This window comes from Malaya genurostris, chromosome 1 (genome assembly GCF_030247185.1).
Source record: "Malaya genurostris strain Urasoe2022 chromosome 1, Malgen_1.1, whole genome shotgun sequence".
In the NCBI taxonomy this organism is placed as follows: Eukaryota; Metazoa; Arthropoda; class Insecta; order Diptera; family Culicidae; genus Malaya; species Malaya genurostris.
In genome coordinates this window covers 58,596,751-58,612,134 of record NC_080570.1, presented here as the reverse complement: position 1 = coordinate 58,612,134, position 15,384 = coordinate 58,596,751, and the positions used below count along the sequence as shown (strand labels likewise).

Below are 15,384 nucleotides of genomic sequence, written 5' to 3'. Positions count from 1 at the left end.
CATTTTCAAGAAGGCGTACGATGTACCTTACAGGTTAAGAGAAAAAGTTTTAGACTATTTGGAGAAGTTAGAAAATGAGAAAGTTATTACTCCAATTAAAACAAGTGAGTGGGCTTCTCCAGTGGTGGCAGTAATTAAGAAAAACAAAGATATACGATTAGTTATTGACTGTAAAGTGTCAATAAACAAACTGCTAATACAAAATACTTACCCTTTGCCTCTGGTGCAAGACCTTTTTGCAAATCTGTCTGGTTGCAGAGTCTTTTGCACTCTAGATCTGGAAGGAGCTTATACTCAGCTTTCCTTATCCAGTCGTTCAAGGAAATTTATGGTTATTAATACCATAAAAGGGTTATACACTTACAACAGGTTACCGCAAGGAGCATCTTCGAGTGCATCCATCTTTCAGCAGGTAATGGATCAAGTGTTGAAAGATTTACCGTTTGTCGTTTGCTATCTTGACGATGTTCTAATTGCGGGTAAAGATATTGAGGAGTGTAAGAAAAGATTGTTTGTGGTTCTGGAGAAACTTTCGGAAGCAAACATTAGAGTAAATTTTGAAAAATGCAAGTTTTTTGTAACGGAATTGAACTATTTAGGTCACATGATTAGCGAGAAAGGTCTGGCTCCATGTCAAAGTAAAATTAAAACCATTGAAAATGCTAAAACGCCTTCAAATGTCACAGAACTTAAATCCTTTCTTGGTTTGATAAATTATTATCATAAATTTATACCTAATCTTTCTTCTAAATTGTTTCATTTGTATAAATTATTAAAGAGTGATGTAAAGTTTCTTTGGGACAAAGATTGCGAACAAGCTTTCCAGAACAGTAAAAAGTCTTTGATTTCAAGCAAATTTCTTGAATTTTTTGACCCTAAAAAGCCATTGGTGGTTTCGTCAGATGCTTCAGGTTATGGTTTAGGAGGAGTGATTTCTCATATAGTAAACGATACTGAGAAACCAATCAGTTTTACATCTTTCTCTTTAAATCAAGCTCAAAAGAAATATCCTATTCTACATCTTGAAGCTCTGGCGCTGGTGTGTACTATAAAGAAATTCCATAAATACTTGTATGGACAAAAGTTTTTAGTTTTTACGGATCATAAACCTCTAGTTGCTATTTTTGGCAAATCTGGCAAACATTCCATTTACGTGACGAGAATTCAACGATACATTTTAGAACTTTCTATATACGATTTCGATATAATTTATAGACCATCATCTAAAATGGGAAATGCGGATTTCTGTTCCAGATTCCCATTAAACGATACTGTTGCCAAAGAATATGATATAATACATAGTTTAAATTTTAGCAATGAGTTCCCAATGGATTTTAAACTTCTAGCTAAAGAAACAAAGAAGGACAAATTTTTACAACAAATTGTAAAGTATATAAGACATGGTTGGCCAAATAAAATCGACAAACACCTTGTCAACGTTTTTTCTAACCAGCATGATTTAGAAATTGTAGACGAGTGCTTGTTGTTTCAAGACAGGGTTATAATACCGCACTCTTTACAAGGTGGGATTCTCAAACTTTTACATGCCAACCATGGCGGAGTTGTAAAAATGAAACAATTGGCTAGACGTTTTGTTTACTGGTACGGAATTAATGCGGAAATAGAAAAATTCGTTGCTAACTGTGATATTTGTAGCAGTATGATGATTATACCGAAACAAAAAATTACCTCTAAATGGATGGAAACTACAAGACCTTTTAGTAGAATCCACATTGATTTTTTTCACTTTAAACGACACACTTTCCTTTTAATGGTGGACAGTTTCTCGAAATGGGTGGAAATAGATTGGATGAAAAATGGTACTGATGGTAATAAAGTTTTAAGACGTTTAGTAAGTTTTATGGCCAGATTTGGTTTACCCGATGTTTTAGTATCTGACGGTGGTCCTCCCTTCAATTCCTTTTCCTTTGTTAATTTTTTGGAAAAACAAGGAATAAAAGTCTTAAAAAGTCCTCCGTATAATCCTGCTAGTAATGGCCAGGCGGAGAGACTTGTTAAAACTGTTAAAGAAGTATTAAAGAAATTTTTACTAGACCAGGAAATGGTAGATTTACATATGGAGGATCAGATAAACTTATTTTTAATTAATTATAGAAATTGTATGACTAAAGATGGTAAATTTCCATCTGAAAAGGTATTTTCATATAAACCTAAATTGTTAATTGACTTAATTAACCCTGAAAATGCTAAAAATAACTACAAAAACATTAAACTAACCCATCAAACTCCTTTACATGATGTATCTCCAAAACCATGTCCGGTAAATTCTGGATCGGTTTTGGACAATCTGAACACGGGAGATGAATTATGGTATAAAAACCATAATCCACATGTTCATGCTAGATGGATAAAGGCAACTTATTTAAAAAGATTTTCTATAAATACTTTCCAGATTCAAATTGGAAGCGTTCCCGTTCTCGCACACCGCACTCAGCTCAGAACATCTAAATATCCGAACTTGTTGGTTCGGCCGAATATTCTGATAAATGTCAGTCGTCAACAAAATAGAACAAGAGATATAAATTTGACACCAGCTGAGCAGAATCAAATAGCAGCACAGAGCTACGAGAGGCCTGCATTCAGTAAAATTATGGAGAAGCGGTCATCGATGGATCGAGAAGAAGAATTCCGAGCTTTCCCAGAAGAAAACCTAAATGAAAGGACTAGAAGAAAAAGAAAAGCCGAGGATACAGCTATCGAATGCCCGCGTAGATCTAAGCGTAACAGAAAACAAAAATGTTTCAATGATTTTATATTATATAATGCTTAAGTCTAAATGAACGAAGTTCTTTCGAAAATTTGTAAATTCTATTGTAGTTTCATATGAATTGTCAGCATGAATTTATTCTGAATTTTATATATTTTCTTCTTAAGTGGAAGGAACTGTTATGTACAGTGTAGTTTAGTACAATCGAAAAGTTGTTATTAAACACTTTAAAATTAGCGTATATAAGATCGATGAATTGAATAAACTAACTGGCAACTGGGTTGAGCTCGGTCGTGCAGTTCTTTTGAGTAATCTATAAGTAGCAGTTGTGTTTTCCTGTTCATTCTACAAAGTTCAAACGAAATCCTGATATTTCCTGCGACTCTCCATGATAAGGATTTGATAGTATTCAAAAGCTGTTTGATGCATAATCCAGTAAGAGTTACGTGATTCATAGCTAAAAAGTAATGTACTGTTCATATCACATTTACCTATCAGTTCATATCAAATTTAGATAAAAGAGAATTAATATTTTTTATATTGGTTGAGGTCAAAAATGAAGATATTTCAGATTTCTATATAAATCCATGAAATGAAAATTTATTTCAGAAAACTAGCATGAAATTGCAATGGCTAAAAATAAAAAGCAACTGATAACGTCGTGGGAGCTGGAATCGACAAGACACCAGAAATCGTTCGAAATTTTACGAAATTTCTATTTTACGAATTCGCACGAAATTTCTATGACAAACATAACGTTTCTCATATACTGTGGAATTCATAAGTAGTTCGTATGAAAATTATAACAGTGATATATGTTATGTATATTGAAAAGTCATAAATATTATAATAGAGGTATATTTTTCATACTAATCTTCTGAAATTGCGATTTTAATGATTTTTGGATGCCTCATAAGATTTGGCTTATGATCTTCACTACTCATTTTTCCTGAATATAGAAGAAAAGTGGAAAAAAGCATGCCTTTTAAAGATGAATCAAGTGTTCATCGATTTATCAAAAATTGATCTGAGAATGTACGATCACTTCTAAATAGGAATTCAATCCAAGGACGAAACAGTCATTGCTGTTTTTTCTCCATTTGTTGTCAATGTAAGATTCGCTCTTTCTAGAAAAACAGCTGATTTAACCTATCATGTAGAGTGTATAAGTGTGCAGTACCGAAATTTTTGGTTATACCAAGGGGCAAATCACTCTAAACTCTAGACAATCTCATACTAAAAAACTCATGTCATTCCAAAATAATTTTCTCTAATCTCATTTAATCCCAACTAGTTTAGATAAGTTTGGGTAATTTAAAACTAAGCCAACCTAGTTTTGCCTAATCTTGTTTGAAGTGTATCTGTCATTCGAGCTCCCACGCAGAGATGCCATTTATACAGATTTATCTGTATTATACAGATTTTTACATGCGCATACAGATTTAATACAGAGTACAGATTTTATACAGATTTCTCAAATGAAATACAGATTTATACAGATACCACAAAAAGTAAGAAAGAAATAATGAAACTTTTCCGTCTGAGCGTGTTTGATTGCCCATATTAAAATGAAGATTTTTTCGTGCAGCGTCATGAAACTTTATTGTCAGACTGAAAAGTTGTATGATCTGATTTGACGTTGCGTAATAAGGCGTTTGAATTCCAAGTCATCATTTTCAAACGAAAAAAGTATATGGATTTACAATTCAATTGTGGTTGATAGCAAAAACAATTAAATTTCGTCCTTGAATGTTCTTGTCAGTGCGGCAAGGACTTACGATATAAAAGAATGCTCCTTGCATCTGCCAATCTATAACAATAATCTAATGGAATAACATCTTTAAACATCATTTTTTTCCGAAATTTCCTTCCTTTAGTGAATACAGATAAATACAGATTTTTTATACAAAGCAATACAGATTTTCTATGAAAATATCTGGCATCTCTGCTCCCACGTTTACAGCTTCTTATGTCAAAATAATGCATTTCCAGATCTCGGCTAAACTTCTCTAATCCCATTCTAATCCAGCGAGATCCCTGCTAAACTTTTTTACTCCCGGTAAAACTTGTTTGAGTTCAAACAAAGTTTAGAGTGATTTGCCCCTTGGGTTATACTTTATTATCAGATGCTGTGCTAAAGCTGCGTTCATGCGGTAGCACTAATCCGCTTGTGAGAATTTCTGGCAACCGACAGGAGCCTGACTGCCAAGTCCCTGCTAGGCCGCCATGTTTTCGTGACCATCATCTTTTCCGCAAAGACGAAAACAACGAAGAAGTATATAAGTTCGTTGTTGCTAAATATCTGTGATATTTAGCTGTGAAAGTTTTTTTTTATGTTTGATTATAAATGTAATATCGTTATGAAACGTGCGCTGCCAAATTGTAATACTGACTTTCACAATCAATGAAGTGTTGTATTTTACCTCATTTTGTTTACTTTGCTCTCACTGACTTGCTAGCTTTGATGGCCCCGAAGGACTGAGATGTTGGTTACGATAGCACTAGCTGGAGCGCCTTATTGTTGCCACAGAGCTGCTGACTGCAGTCAAAATTGCTCAGGCGATATTGTATCACCATTCTTGTTTTGCTTATTTCGTTCGACTTCATTTGATATTTGTCATTCCACATGTAAATACAAAAAAAAACGAATCTTGAGACGAGATAAATAATATAGAAATATGAGACAGAAACGCAATCGGAAGCTTCGCTACAAATTTTGGGCCGATAATCAGACTGATGCTGATCGACCGAATACACTGGGTAGCGATATGTTTCATGCATACGTTGATTTTAAAAAGTGTGACAGTATATTAAAAATCAGCTGTTCTCTGTGTGTTCCAAACGTTTCGAATGGATAATAAAAGCGTATAATAACAATTATGTTATAAATTAGTCAAATTCTTCGTCACCTTTTGTCGAGACAACAAAGAGTAAGTGGGTTACATTAGAATGAATAAAGTAAAACCTTTCACACAGGAATGAAACAAAATTATATTTGAAAAACATCCGTGCTGGAACGGAATTTCTGAACAATAACAAAGTAAATATCAGTATTAATGTCATTCAAAATAGAATCTCGTTGGAATAAGCGGGGAATAAAAAAATGCAAATGTGGTACATATAATGGAAACAAAGCTAGCAGCTGTAAAAATAAAACCTGTGGACAGGTTTTCAGGTCATCGAAAATATCTGGAGAAAAATCTACCAACGACTACTTCGCCGCGGTTCAGATAAAACACCACTCTCAAGATTCATCAATCAAGCTGTACAGCGTTCGAAAATTAAATGGCACTAAGATGATCCGCGGATTCGTGGAAATCCACGATGAACCAGGCGAGCATTTGCTACAGCAGAAGACGGCAATTTGCTACGTGGATTGTCGTCCCCACACAGGCGAAGAAGGAACATGCCAGCATGTAAGAGTTGCATCCGAAGCAAACGAGTATGCTGAAGAATTGATCATAAATCATCAATGTTTGAATATGCTCAATACAACTGTCGAGGTAAGGGATGCTATTCAGAAGCAGCTCACGAGTTGTACTATTGGAAGCAGTCCACTGATACAAAAAGTATCGGCAGATACCTTTGTGGTGAAATGCGACGATGAATTCCATCAACCCGTACCTTTTTGTCACGTGCAACTGAAGCATCCTTGCAGGTTTGGGCAGTATTTGAGATATGTACTGATTGGTTATTCTACATTTTTTTTTCACAATTCTAGCATTATCTATGATTGTCAAATACTAGATACATACGAAGGGGGCTCAGCGTGTTACCATTCATTTATAGTAGCAGCAGCGGTTCTGAGTTCGCCGAAATACCATCCCGTTTTTTACCAAGTCATTAGTCACTTGTTGACATCTTCGGGCAAAACTTACCGCCCAAGTGAATTTTCAGTTTTAGACAGTGCAATTGTTCTTTCCAACGTTGGTGCGCAAGGTGGTTTGATGGAAGAATTGTCAACAGATCAATTTTTAGTCACAACCATTCAAGAACCTATGTCCAATGAACAGTATGTCAAAACAGAGGAAATTCTCATAGATTTTAGTGAACCGATCATCGACAGTAACGTACCAATATCACCTATCATTGAGCTAGTCAACAGTACCGAAAATAGCATGTGTGCCACAGAAACATTTGCTGCTAGTTATGACGACAATCTGCAATTGATGGATTGTCAGATAGAGCTTATGGACCAACTAAATTTAACGGATCGGATCGACTTTTGTCCCTCTGACGTAGAGCTCAGTGACGATAATCTGGTATTCCCAGTCGATAAAACCTTGGAGCATGGGATCGATTCGAAATCGCATTCACAATCCGGCAATTTAAAGAAACCTATCAAAGAACGAACGAAGCTGGTTGATGTGACTACGAAAAAATCTGCCCTAAGACAGGCAGCTAAGATTTCGAAGGAAAAGATGAAAAAAGGAAGCTACAATGTTCGGCGATTGATGAAAATCCTGGAATCCAATGGAGTTGTATTCAACAGGCTGAAACATCGAGAAGCCATCGACATGGCGGCGCAAGTCGATAGTCCGTACACCTCGGGATCATTACCGTCCTATGAAGCAACTCTGTGCAATTTAAGTTTTACGCATTGGTTAGAATCTGTGATAGAACAGGTAGTAAATGTTAACTATTGTCCGTTGGTAATGTAACGGTTGTTACTTTTCAGCTCAACTCTCTTATCCAATACAGCGGAAACGGAAAACCAGCGGTGCAAATTTTTAGCGTACACGAGGTAGTAGCCGTTGACAGTGGAAAATCTGATACTAGAGGTTAATAATCTTTTGTTTGTGGCAGGATTTTTTCAACTGTTTGCGGGCTCGATTTTCGGTTGGCCATCAGTTAAGGATGCCGGATAGCAGTATTGATTTACTTGAACCACCGCGAAAGGGATTGACATGCCAGGCTTTCAAATTTTCCTGCTATAAAAGTCTGCGAAACGTTCTGAAAACTGATAAGGTGATGTATTCGATTACTGAGGATTTTCTAAACTTAGGGTTACGAAAACCAACATATATGCATCACTGTTTTTGAGTAAAAACCATTTTTAATCTCATGTTTTGCTCAATATTTGAGTGAAAAAAATATCAAAATGCTGTACGGGATTCATTTCTGGCTTATAGAAGTGCCAAATTGAAGAGTTCTCTACGATATTAAACACTTTTCGAACATTTTTCTCGAACGCGAAGCAGCCAAATTCTAGCTTTATTTGCGCTCGTTTAGTGCGAATGTCGCACTACCAATCAAATTATTCTAGATTTGCACTAAACTGATGATTTTTACCTCCGATTTTCAAAGAAATAATCCTAATAGTTCTTTAGATAACACTTAGAGCCATTAGCACGGTTGATTTTATTTAATGTTCCCCATCGTCATCGACCAGCAGCTGGATGACGCAATCGAAACTCACAATGCGAACGTCCAATAACAGATATGTTCACAGAAGAACTAGTTGTTGTTTTTCTGCGTTTAGGCGCACACAGTTGAAAATTGCATCATATATTACTGATCATATTTCTGATAGCATGGAGAAAGTCAGACCTCAGACTCTCAGCTTGGAGCGAAATCAATCTTCAGTTCAGCAACGCCATTGCACGGCATCACATTCAACATATCATATCAATTGAATGGGTGCGCAGTGCTGCTATTTTGGCGCGCACGAATTTGACATTTCTCTCCCCTACTTCTATGTACGAGATTCGATGCGACCTCACCTGAGGGCGCCATGCTCGCAAAAAAGGATGTTGCCAATGATTTGTTCGGGAAACTAAGAGCTGGATATCTTGTTAATGTGATGTCTTTGGTTAAGTGCAACTCGAGATATTTACGGTCAAGTTCTACCCATTCTTCCATAGGGCGATTTTTTGAAAAGGTGCCCCATAGTAAAGTAAGACGTATTCACGCAAGAAAAAATATATGTGGAACATACTTACTTACCTTACCTAACAGCTATAGGCCTGGGGTGTCCTTTGCTGTATCAAGCATACGTCTCCACATAACTCGGTCCATCGCCAGCCACTCAAGGCACGGATGCTTCTGAGATCACCCTCCACTTGATCGATCCACCTTGCTCGCTGCGCTCCTCTTCTTCTTGTACCAGTCGAATTAGATTCAAGAACCATTTTTACTGGGCTGTCGTCTGACATCCTTATGACAGCCCAGCCCATCGTAGACGTCCGATTTTAGCTGTCCGTACGATAGGTGGTTCTCCTAGCAGCTGTTGCAATTCGTGATTCATACGCCGTCTCCACGTTCCGTCTTCCATCTGCACTCCGCCATAGATGGTCCTCAGTACCTTTCTTTCGAAAACACTGAGGGCGCGTTGGTCCTCTGCCAACATAGTCCAGGTCTCGTGGCCATAGAGAACAACCGGTCTAATTAGCGTTTTGTAGATGGTCAATTTCGTGCGGTGGCGTACTTTTCTCGATCGGAGGGTTTTTCTGAGTCCAAAGTACGCACGATTCCCTGCCAAAATACGTATATGAATTTCTCTGCTGGTGTCATTATCGGCGATCACCAGTGAGCCCAAATACACGAACTCGTCAACCACCTCGATATCGTCACCGTCTATCAATATTCGTGGTGGGAGGCGTAGTGTTTCTTCTCTAGAGCCTCTTCCTCTCATGTATTTTGTTTTCGACGCATTTATGGCCAGTCCGATACACCTAGCTTCAGCTTTCAGTCCGATGTATGTTTCCGTCATCTTCTCAAGGTTACGTGTCACAATATCAATATCATCAGCGAAGCCAAAAAGTTGTACGGACTTTCGGAAGATCGTGCCACTCGTGTCGATCCTCGCTCTTCGAATCACACCTTCCAGGGCAATATTGAACAAGATACAAGAAAGTCCATCACCTTGACGTAGCCCTCTCCGAGATTCGAAGGGACTCGAGAGCGTCCCAGATACTCGGACGTAGCACATCACTCTATCCATCGTTGCTTTGACCAATTGCGTCAGTTTATCCGGGAAACCGTATTCGTGCATGATCTGCCATAGCTGTTCTCGATCGATTGTGACGTATGCCGCGTTAAAGTCAATGAATAGGTGATGCGTGGGTACGTTGTATTCACGACACTTCTGGAGTACTTGTCTTATCGCGAATATGTGATCCGTAGTGGCGCGAGCTCCAGTAAATCCCGCTTGGTACGGCCCTACGAATTGGTACGGCCCTACGAATAGCTATAGTCCAATCCACGTGCGAATGTGTTAGTGTGGCTATTCTCAGCAGTTTAAGGGTTGATGCTAGTGTGAGTATGTCGAAATAACCCAGTGAATTTTGTCGAGCCGCATCGTGCCAATTATTGAAGGCATATATGCAATAAAAAACATTGCAATGCCAAGAGAACAGTTGAGAAAGACACAAAATCGTTCATGAAACTCTATATCACGTAATGGAACTGTCTTCTACTTGGTTCATGAGTACATAGCTTTCGAAATTCTGTATGCATTTTTCGCAGTGTATGATTATGAGTCAAAAATGTTTTACCTCAGTGTAAAATTGAACCCACAACAAACTTTGACTTCGGCTCGCACACATTCTAATTTCGTATATGAATAGATCTGCGCACTCTGCATCGGTGTGAGTAACAGAGACGTCAAATTGCTCAATTGGTGATAGACGACGGCAAAGGATTTGGGAGAGTACCTTGTAGGCGGCGTTCAGCAATGTGATTGCGCGGTAATTGCAACAGTCTAGCTTTTCGCCCTTTTTGTAGACGGGACATACCACTCCATCCATTCATTCCTGCGGTAGAATCTCCTCCTCCCAAATCCTAGAAATCGTCCAGTGCAGCGCTCTAGCCAGTGCCTCTCCTCCAGCTCGCCTGGCAACTGTGGAACATACACTGCTGCTTAAATATTCAAAATTAATATTAGCAATGATTTTGACACTAGTGGGGTAGTTCTACGTCAATCAGACTCTCTTAGTAACCAACGGTTCGTTTGGCTCCCTAAGAAGTATTTGCCGGTTTGTTACTATGAAAGTCTGTAGTTACCCCAGCGGTTGCACCGACTCTGGTATGACTAAAAAGAGCAAGAGTTTTCATGTAGATGATTTTGTATTTCTTGTTGAAATTCTTTACTTAGCAAACGAACGATAATTTTTATAGGTTGCTCTAAGATTCGAGAAATCATTCTGCCGAACCAGTGACGGAACGTACGACGAGATTGACCTGTCTGATGCCCCCGGTAGTCACGCCTGTTCGTCGAAGGGTAAGCGCATCGTCATCAAGGCGTTCGAGTACAAAACCTACATCAAAATGGGCAGTTACAAAAGTGACCCCACTGGGAAAGTTCATCACATGGTGATCGAGTGGATTGCCGGTGTTCTTCCCGTTAGCCGCTTTGGTGAAATGCGAATCACACTGGAGTATGGACACAAGGAGAATCAGCTGTATGTGGATCCGCCGTCAACGGTGCTAGCCGGTGATGGCATTTCGGCATCAATTGACTGCAACAGTTGAGACATTTACCATTCATTCTATTGTAGTTGGTTGGAATGTAAAATATACAGTGAAGGGTTGTGTACATCATAATAATATGAATAAATATCTAGTACTGGTTGTATAACCTCGCAGCAAAAGCAGCAACATCAGCAAAAAGAAGTGTTTCTATTAATATAATAGGAAACGATAAACAATATATTATAGCACTAACAGATTTATTCTAGATTAGGCTGTACACGAAACAGAATTGTTTCGTTCAGCAGCCGGCGCCATTCCTTCCGATAGGCGGATTTGTTTGCTGCCCGAAACAGCTTACACTTTGCCGCACCGCTGATATCGGAATACAGAAAGTAGTAGGTAGCGGCTACCAACAGTTCCTGGTTATAGTTTTGCAAAGACCACTCGAACACGTTCAGCACGCAGTCATCGTTCAACAATGTTTTCACGATGTTCTGAACAGATTTTTCCACCGCCGGCAGCAGATATTTTTGCGACAGACTCAAAGCATCCAAACTGGCTTCAATCACCTTCGGTGGTGGGGCCATTCCCGTTAATTTGTTTAGCGTTTGCAGTCTGATTAGGTAGAAGAAATATTTCAACCCATCGACGCTGATGTTTTCCTGCAGCTGAACTTCGTTCTTTTTCGATTCGATAAAATGATCTCCGTCGAACATTCGTTGGAACACATCGCTGCCCTGAATGAGTAAGCTTTTGCTTACCAACACCTGTTCGGTCGTTCCGCTTGCGTTTCGCACCTTGAACGTTACCTTCTCTTCGGTACTGTTCTCGTCGCAAATGGTTAGCGTGTTGTCGAATTCCTTGGCTTCCAATTTTTCGCTCGGCGTTCCAGTGTCCTCTTCCTCGCCGCAGATGTTCAAATTCTGCGCCAAGGTCGTGATCCCCGAGCAGGCCGCTACACACAACCGCTGATCGTACAGTTCCTCTTCTCGGCGGTCATCGTTTTCGTTCAGAATGATGTCCATAACCGTGTCCAAAATCTTCATATCGTAAAGCAATTTGTGGAGTAGCTTCGTGTCGCGTATAACGAATGTAACGATGATTGCCACCTGCAGCTGCAGTGTTCGCTCCCCCGTTCGCAGTATGTGAGCGATTTCACCTTGCCCGTAGCCAGTCTCGCCGATGTTACCGAACAGTGACATCAGCTCGTTGCAGGCGGATTTCATCTAGAGAAAAGCAAAAAAGGTTTTTTTCACGTTATAAACCCAGAGCGTAAAACGCAAAACGTTTCCACTTACCTCATCACAGCTCCAACAGCGGGAATGTGCACTGTACGGTACTTTGAATTCGTGCAGCCGAAACACAAAATCCTGCTTCAGCAGTGGCAGAAAGTGTTCGACATGCTTGATAATATTGGCGATAATCTGATATGCCCTTCCGCGTGGTTTTTTCGTCAACTTGCATATCCTCAACAGAGTCGTCAACGTTTCCGGATGGACAAACTCCATCCCCCTGTGGGACTTTGAGATCGACCACAGCAGAGTCAATATCGGTTGCATTGGATTTTTCTCGAACGCTTGGGAAGAAACGATTTCCAGCTCAATGTCGTGAATTTCGTTATCATCAATGGTGTCATCGTAGCTGCATTGATTCGGTCGTTGTTTTTCATTTTGCACTGTTAGTTCACTCTCCAGATCTGTCGCCGATAGTTCGTTCGTTAGGTTGGTGTTGGAATTGTCATCGTACAAATACGCAAGGATGTCGAACTCTGGCGGTTTAGCGTCTTCGGTGCATTCTGCGTTCACTGCCATTACCATTGCCGACGGATCTCGTTCATCTTTTTTCGCGATAGTTTCTGGATCGTCTTCTCCGTCACTGCAAACCGGCGAGTAGATGTCACTATCATCGAAATCATCGTCATTGTCATCGGTTCGGTTGGGACTGGAACCCGAACTGGAGGACGGGTTGCGATTGATATTGCTTGCGTAACCGCTGCTTCCGCTTTCCGGAGATTCCGGTGCCGAGCAGTATGGGTCCATCTTTGCGATTTTCGCTTGCCTGTATAAACTGGAACTTTTGTAGTTGAATAGTTCGTCACTACGTTTCAGTTTGGCCTTCTGACTACTGGACCGGCGTTTGGAGTAGATACTAGTATTCAACGTTTCCTCGTCGTCATGCTTCATATGATTGATTTGCTTCTCAGCAATAATATCCTTCAAAACTTTTACAAGAAAACCCACCAGCCCATTGTTCAGCAGAATATCAAAGCTGAGATTATCGAAACGATATTGATAAAGCGCGTAGAGGATTATGCTAAGCTCACGCTTTTCTTGACATTGTTTGGCGAGCTGCATCAATGCCTGCAAGGCTCCACTCCGTCGTATATGGCCCCGATTACAGGCTTCTTTGGCCAGAAGGCATATCACACTGGTACAGTACCGTTTTTCCGAATCATCTGGCAAGTAAAGTTTTTGTTTATTAGTAAATCAAGTTGCCTTGATTCTGAAGCATAGAGCACTTACCTAAACTAGCATACATAATCAAATCCGATGCCATTGTAATCACATCGCACGAGGTCAGTTTGTCGATGGCGTCGGGATTCGAGGCCAAATTGAACACTATCTTCAACGCCAGCGTCCGAAATTGGCTCGTTTCCGAGCAGAGAAACACTAGACATCGAACACCAGACCCATTGTCACCGTAGACATCTTCGGCGACCCGACCATTCATCGTAGTTGTTACCGTTTGCAAACATTTCAAAATCCCGTTGAACAGTTCGACGGTTTCCTTAGCCATTGGCATCTTGAAATCCTGCGTATCCCTCCAGCGGTAGCTTTTGATCAACTGAAAGCCGACAATATCACAGTGATGACTGTTTTCCATGTGGCGCACGATGTTTTTAAACTTCTCCTTCGTAATGGTTCGATCCGGAGCGTGCATGCGCTTGATAACCACCTTTTCCGTTTCATCTCCCAACGGTTCTTCCTTCGGAGGGCTTTCCGCCACCTTCGACTCATTGCGGGCGAATTTGACTAACAAAACTATAATCTTTTCCACGCAGCTTTGGTTAATCATCATATTGCGAATAGTTTTTTCACTCCATAGTTGGCGAATAGCACGGATCGCCATAATCAGTACCGCCGTGTTGTCCGGCTCGGTTAGAATAGAGTTAAGAGCGTAGACAGTACTGCTGCAGTCTTTAGCGAGTACGTAAGTGATCGCTGGAAATTGAGCTAAATTGCCGAGCAAGCGGCAACCGCGACATTGTATTGCCGGGTTCGATAAATTCGCTATGTACGAGATCAATGGTGATAATACACCCTCTTCGTAAGCCTAAAACGAAAGTGCATTCATTAGAATTGAAATGAAAACCCAAGACACACATCTTTCCAGATTCAGCACTCACTGATCAAAGACATGTTGTTTTGATAGACAGGCCAACCCAGAAACTGCTTTGTCCCTCCCACGATTGTCGAGAAACTGTAAGAAAAATCTACCAACTCACCTGTTTCGCACAATCCTTCTGCATACAGCAGTTCCCGAGGATGCTGAGGGCCACTTCCAGCACTTTTTCGTACGGTTTTGCCATCAGAGCTACCAGAAGTTTGATGCCCCCGAGCGAGAAAAAGTGCTGTATGCCAGCATCACTGTTGATGACCTCCGTCCGTATTTGCACCAATTTACGATGCACTGTGGTTTTGTCCGGTGATTTGCGCACTTCCTCCAGCAAGCTGGCCACTTGGGCTCGATTCATCGCGACTATGGACGGCTTTGCATGCCAAATTCTCGAAAAATAATACAAAAATACTCCACGCCCGAACCAATCGATTTTTTTCACTATTCTGTCAAAACTAGTTCATAGAGCTGATTCGTAGATGGCAGCTGGGAGAAGATTGGATAAGTTTTTTCCCTGGACAAGCACTTTCTTCCGTTCAATTAGTCGGCTTCAGGTGAGGCTTGTTGAGAAGCTTGTATTAAAGTTTCGAAAGAAGATTTCATGGGACGATGGATTGCGTCTTGATTGAGTCGTTTTATTTTTAATTATTTTATTCCCTCCTTGATAGGCTGCTATCATAGCCGAAATTGCACAATGTGTGCAAAGTGCGGTGAAATTCTTCAAATTCCATCCACGAAAAATGAACAATTGGTAACATATTCCGTATCTTCCTATTTTTATGAATCAATTGGAGTTGTAATTGGCGAGAAAAGCTAGAAGAAATCAAGTAAACACCGAAATGTAAATC

At 40.0% G+C, this 15,384-nt stretch overlaps 2 protein-coding genes across 3 annotated transcripts; one reads left to right on the top strand and one right to left on the bottom strand.

Moving 5' to 3' along the window:
* The first annotated feature begins 5,539 nt into the window (after nt 1-5,539).
* LOC131440165 (uncharacterized protein C2orf42 homolog) lies at nt 5,540-11,200 on the top strand. Of its 2 annotated transcripts, XM_058611214.1 has the most exons (6): nt 5,540-5,658; nt 5,801-6,386; nt 6,450-7,353; nt 7,407-7,472; nt 7,535-7,696; nt 10,847-11,200. In XM_058611214.1, exons 2-6 carry the CDS (start codon nt 6,025-6,027, stop codon nt 11,198-11,200), a joined length of 1,848 nt encoding a protein of 615 aa, XP_058467197.1. In that variant the 5' UTR covers nt 5,540-5,658; nt 5,801-6,024. The 2 variants fall into 2 exon arrangements, with proteins under 2 accessions (XP_058467197.1, XP_058467195.1); XM_058611212.1 differs by having other exon boundaries at nt 5,540-6,386.
* LOC131440164 (uncharacterized) lies at nt 11,197-14,980 on the bottom strand. The gene is made up of 4 exons (XM_058611211.1): nt 14,646-14,980; nt 13,663-14,473; nt 12,439-13,595; nt 11,197-12,366 (listed from the first exon to the last, which is right to left on the bottom strand). The coding sequence occupies exons 1-4, from the start codon at nt 14,892-14,894 to the stop codon at nt 11,398-11,400; spliced, it is 3,186 nt and encodes a 1,061-aa protein (XP_058467194.1). The 5' UTR covers nt 14,895-14,980; the 3' UTR covers nt 11,197-11,397.
* Between the last annotated feature and the right edge of the window lie 404 nt (nt 14,981-15,384).